Source organism: Morone saxatilis, unplaced genomic scaffold, assembly GCF_004916995.1.
Source record: "Morone saxatilis isolate NCDOM2014 unplaced genomic scaffold, NCSU_SB_2.0 Contig17, whole genome shotgun sequence".
In the NCBI taxonomy this organism is placed as follows: Eukaryota; Metazoa; Chordata; class Actinopteri; family Moronidae; genus Morone; species Morone saxatilis.
In genome coordinates this window covers 3812235-3817396 of record NW_023339729.1, presented here as the reverse complement: position 1 = coordinate 3817396, position 5162 = coordinate 3812235, and the positions used below count along the sequence as shown (strand labels likewise).

General features: G+C 39.3%; 1 protein-coding gene across 1 annotated transcript in view; it reads right to left on the bottom strand.

The window, feature by feature from the left end:
• The window catches only part of LOC118326523 (excitatory amino acid transporter 3-like), a 9360-nt gene extending 7040 nt beyond the window's left edge, over positions 1-2320 (bottom strand). The window contains exons 1-2 of the mRNA XM_035659534.1: positions 2124-2320; positions 266-406 (exon numbers count right to left, since the gene is read on the bottom strand). Coding sequence (XP_035515427.1) covers positions 266-406; positions 2124-2241 — 259 coding nt within the window. The 5' untranslated portion in view covers positions 2242-2320. The remainder of the gene's footprint in view (positions 1-265; positions 407-2123) is intronic.
• Between the last annotated feature and the right edge of the window lie 2842 nt (positions 2321-5162).

Genomic DNA, 5162 nt, shown 5'->3' with positions numbered 1-5162 from the left:
TACACTTAAAACAGCAACAAGGAACTCGTCGACAAAAGCAGTAGTGTTTCCACCGCCTCGTTTCATTGATTTCAAGAGGAATCCAACCAAATCACATTTGCAGGCAATTACAATATAGAAATATCCAATTCTCACAACTCTCGCTGATGGTCTTGCAGTAGGTTTAACTTGCCAAACCCCAGTATGTTTCTTTCAAGTGCTGTGTATATAACATGTATAACCTAATGTAACAATTAACAGTGTCAGAAATTCTCCTGCGGCTGACCTGTTATCACACTTGTAACAATGAGAGGAATGGTCACCGCCTGAAGCATCCGCATGAGTAATTCTCCTGGAAAGCCAATGTAGAGTTGGTGGAGTTCGGTCATGTGGACACAGATCTTGAGAACAAAACCCAGGACAATACCTGTGAGACAAAAACAAAAGTATTTCTGACATTAAGCACAGAAAAGGTTTTATGTAGCTGGGAATAGGGTTGTAATAGAGGTAAAACATGCTAAAGAGCTTTTCACAAATTCAGATTTTATCATTCTTCAAGTCCCGCTCTACCAAAAATGTGTTTTTCTTCTTGTTCCTTAAGTTTGATTTGTGTGTGTGTGTGTTGACAGTAGAAGGCTGTTTTGTAGAAGGAGTAGTAGTAGTAGTAGTAGTTACTTTTTAAGCATTTTAATTTGAAAATTATTCTTTTTTGTTTTTGCAGAAAAACTTACACACATTATTGTTCCATGCAGACTGTCTGTTTATATGTCTGGAGGGGATCTTTAAGCAAAGCCACACTGTCTTATTTAGGCTCAAATATGGCTCTTAAACATTGAAATGTTGAAAAACTGAGGTCACATCATAATATATATACATAATTTACCACATTTTTGTTGCCATTGTTACTGATATAACATAGAGCAATTCTGTACTGAATGTGTCCACTGTGTATCTTTATAAATACATTTAGACTGTGAGTGATTTTTAAAACAGAACATTTAGTGGTTTGCACTGCTGCCAGCAACGGTGTTATTGATGGCACCAAAGAAAGACATTTTCAAATTCTGCACATTGTGGCTCTAAGTATAGGCCTACCTAAGTAGTACCTCATGTCATAAAATAATCCCATAAAATGAATGAATGAGTGCCACGTACACCACCTGCATGGCCTCAGAGACATACCTATTTAAATGGATTTGAAGCAGTTATTTGGGTGCTCCTCTAACATTCATTTTATAAATCTGATAAATCTTCATTGTAACTTATATGTATTCAAGAAACCCAAGACCAAAGTAGATTTACGACAATGATAACTGGCCACATTTAGACACATATATGCATACTGTATAGGACTGCTATATAGGCTATATGTTTGGTCCAGAAAATGTTTATCAGTGTTGCATAATATATATTCACAATAGTGAACTGAATGAAGTTAGAGCAGATTATTTCCTGTTTCAGTTAAAAAATCAAGAAGGCCTGTGACCTCCTGTGAAGGTTTGGCAAGCCCCAGGTTGGGAACCACTGCAATAGAAGTAACTCGGTGAGACCAGATAGGAAGAATTTATGTCCCAGAGTTTGGGACCCTCCCTTTATCTATGGGGGTATTTTTTTTCTTTACAGCCGTCACATTTTGTGACCCTGTCTCAATACCTGGCAGGGATCATTTTTTGTAACAGCTGTTATTAATATAAAGCGACAATAAACGACAGGGCACACAATCTGATGGATCACAGAATTTGATACAACACCACCGGCGCCATATTCAAACCACTTAGCTGCCCAGGCAACAGAATGTGGCGTTTTTCCATGGCCTTATTTACATTTGATCCGGTTTTATTTTATTTTATTTATTTAACGTATTTATTTAATCTCTTACAACGCACCAACCTGTCTCTCTGCTGGAGATTATGTATGTTCATATTAAAGCAGAACAGGATGGACAGTGAACTTCTGGTGTAGGGCAGCGCTACTTCATTACAAATCGGACAATTATCTGACAACATAAATCTTTTTTTTAAAATTATTTTTACATTAGGAAGGACACACTTGGCTTAAATTTACAACGTGTTTCAACTTCAATATTTCCTTAAAATGAAGATTTAATTCCAGTTTCAGTCTCTTAAAATATCCTTATCGCTTACCCAGGACAACAGCTGTCAGACTTGAAGCCAGAAATTTATTCCGCATAATCTTATTCCAGCATCTCCTCATCCTGCTGGCAGAGGGCTGGCTCTCCTCCTCACTGGTGTTATTCTCCATTGTAATGCAGTCTGCTTACATCAAGGTAAACAAACTGATCGGCTTGCTAACAATGATGGTATGTTATATTGATCCTCAAATGCTCTAACAGTATAATAATAGTATTGGTTAACTAAAGAGACTATTTTCTCACTATACTAAACAGAATAGATGAAAACAGCTCAGTAGCATCGGTTGGCCTCTGTTTCGCTGCGTTAGTGTTTTGGTTCAAAACTAATTTTGAACTAAAGAACTCGAAGATAACCGTGATGAGAATCACGTGACCTACGAAGGTAAACAGCAGGGACGGAGCCAGATGTTATAAACATGCAGGGCTTAGCACAAACCTAGGCCTCTGGCCACATGTTCCCCCCTGAATTTTATTCTCACCCATTTATGATCACTGTGCGCTATGTTTCAAGTCAGAATGCCAGAAATGTGTAATTACATGATTTGAGAAAACCTGATAGTTACCTAGAAAAAAAACCCCTCCTCACTGTAAAAGTTCATTTAACACAGAAATTGTTAAGACTGATTAATAAAAAATACATTCTTGATGAAGTAGATTTAGTACTTTTAAGCGAAACTGACTTGTCATTTTTATTTGTGAAAACAAAATACGTAGTGAAAAGTACATAGATCTATCTATCTATCTATTAAATGGCAAATTGTTTCAGGTCTCCACCTTATAGCTGTCCTGTCTAAGGCTGGGGGTTCTTTTTGCTATATGTGCACATGCAGCAAAGCCTCAGTTAGCCATGTGCTCTATATGTCTCCCTGTGATGAACACACCGCACCCTCAGTGGATCTTAATGGTCTAAAACAACATCATAGTTAACATGATTGATTATTAAAATGGATTTCACCAAACTTCCTGTAACCCTGTAACGCTATTTGTACAGTATATCCCATTCTCAATATTAAGGCTCTATCTAAGGTTTGTGCACAATATTATAGGTTTTACCACTCTGTACTCTGGCCTCTGTATTCTCACTTAATTATGGTGATTTTGGGGGCTGATTAAGGCCTATTTTCGCAGTTGAGATTGGTTGAGCTCTGCTCAGAATATGCTCAGTCAGGCTATGATTACAAACACCTGTGTGGGAGGCTGTGCAGGCGATGAGACAGAAGGTGGCACTGCTATAGTTCCTTCATATATATGTTCTTTTTTTTACACTAGTCTTGATCTTCTTCACATTTGGAGCCTACAAAAACCTACAACCGAAAAATTATAATATAATGTATAACTCCAACTAGTAGAATTACCTAAACTGATTTTTGAATGGGCAATTTGTGTTCTGTTTTACTTTTAATGACTTCAAGAATGTCTTTTTGTGCTTGTTTTATAACTGGTGGTAGAGTCATGTAACTTACTTACTGTTACTGTTACTTCTCATTACAGATATGTTTGTTCATTAATTATTATTATTTCTCTGAATAAATCGGTTTAGGTGTGTTTGCTTCTATTAACACAACTCTATGAAAATAACAGGGTGGTCTTTTAGGGAAATATTATATTCATTAATTAAGAACACCAAACAGCCTAAGAATTTTCTCAGATGATGCGAAAAAACTTCAAATGTGATTTGATATTGATGATATTGATGATATTGATGATGATATTGATTATGTTTCACACTCCGATACAGTAGGTGGCGGGATGCACCTTTAACGTTGGTTTGTAGCCCGCCAGAAAACCAAAGAGGAAGAAGAAGAAGCAAAGAAAGGGCGGGACTTCGGTGCTATCGTCACAGAACTACGCATTTCCGCTAGTTTCAACACCGCGCCACCGAGAGAGCCGCTGATAAACAACGTCGTCTCAACGCCGAAAGTCCTTTGTTCGTTTTGAGCGTTAGCAACAAGCGTAAGCACCACGATGTCTGACAAGATGAACATGTCTCTGGACGACATCATCAAGCTGAATAAGAAAGGAGGCAGCGGAGGAAGATCGTCGAGGCCGGGTGGAAGTTCAGGTCGGGCCGGCGGATCGTCGAGGCCGGCGCGGAGTCGACAGAATAACTTCAACCGTGAGAGAAACAACAGAACCACACCGTACACCAGGGTATGAAAGAGAAGCAGTTGAAATGGAGCATAAATGGAAATGAAAGTAACGTGGCGAAGTGTTATAATGCGTCCCTGGTGCCGTATCCGTCGTGGTTAGCGTTACGTGCTAACGGACTTCCCCTAAGCTAACGTTAGTGTGGTTAGTAGCGACACGGGTGGGGGGGCTAAAACCCTTGAATTACCCTGAAAGAAATGTGCCTTGCTCTGCCTCACTTACTTCACGTGTCTACACAGATGTGGGTCGCCCTAAAACATGTCCCCACGTGAGACTTGCTTGGATGGATTTTTGCTCAAGATGGCTGCTTTGTGTCTGAAGATGTTTGAGAAGTTGTGCTTTGAGTTGTGAGGTGAGGAGGATCAGCAGCTGGTCGCCGATGCCCTTCAGTTTAAACTATCGGCAGTGATTTTAAACGAATGTCCGCAAATACTTACGATGAAGACGACTTGTGGAAAAACGTGTATCTTCAAAATGGCCACGGAGTGAGAATGCTGTTGCTTCAACAAAGGACTTGAGCCGGTTTCATCTCTTTAAAAACTTCCTCCTTTACCACCCTGATGGCACAGGAAGGCTTTCTTTTTGTCATTGGAGAAAAGCCAGTTGGCTTTGTTTGTGGATGGACTCTTCTCGTGTTTGGTTTCATCCCTGGTATCATCATTATCATCTTAATCAAACTTTTTGTATATCCTGCAGGCATGACATATACAGTGCTTTACTAAGATACGCCCGTTCCCCATTCACTTATGTTGGAATTTGTGGTCACGTAATGTTTTTCTGATCTTCAGTCAGCTCTTTGTGAATCAGAACACATGTGACAGTACAGTGTTGTTTTCTCTTGTTTTCACAGCCCAGAGAGTTACCAGACAAATGGCAGCACGAC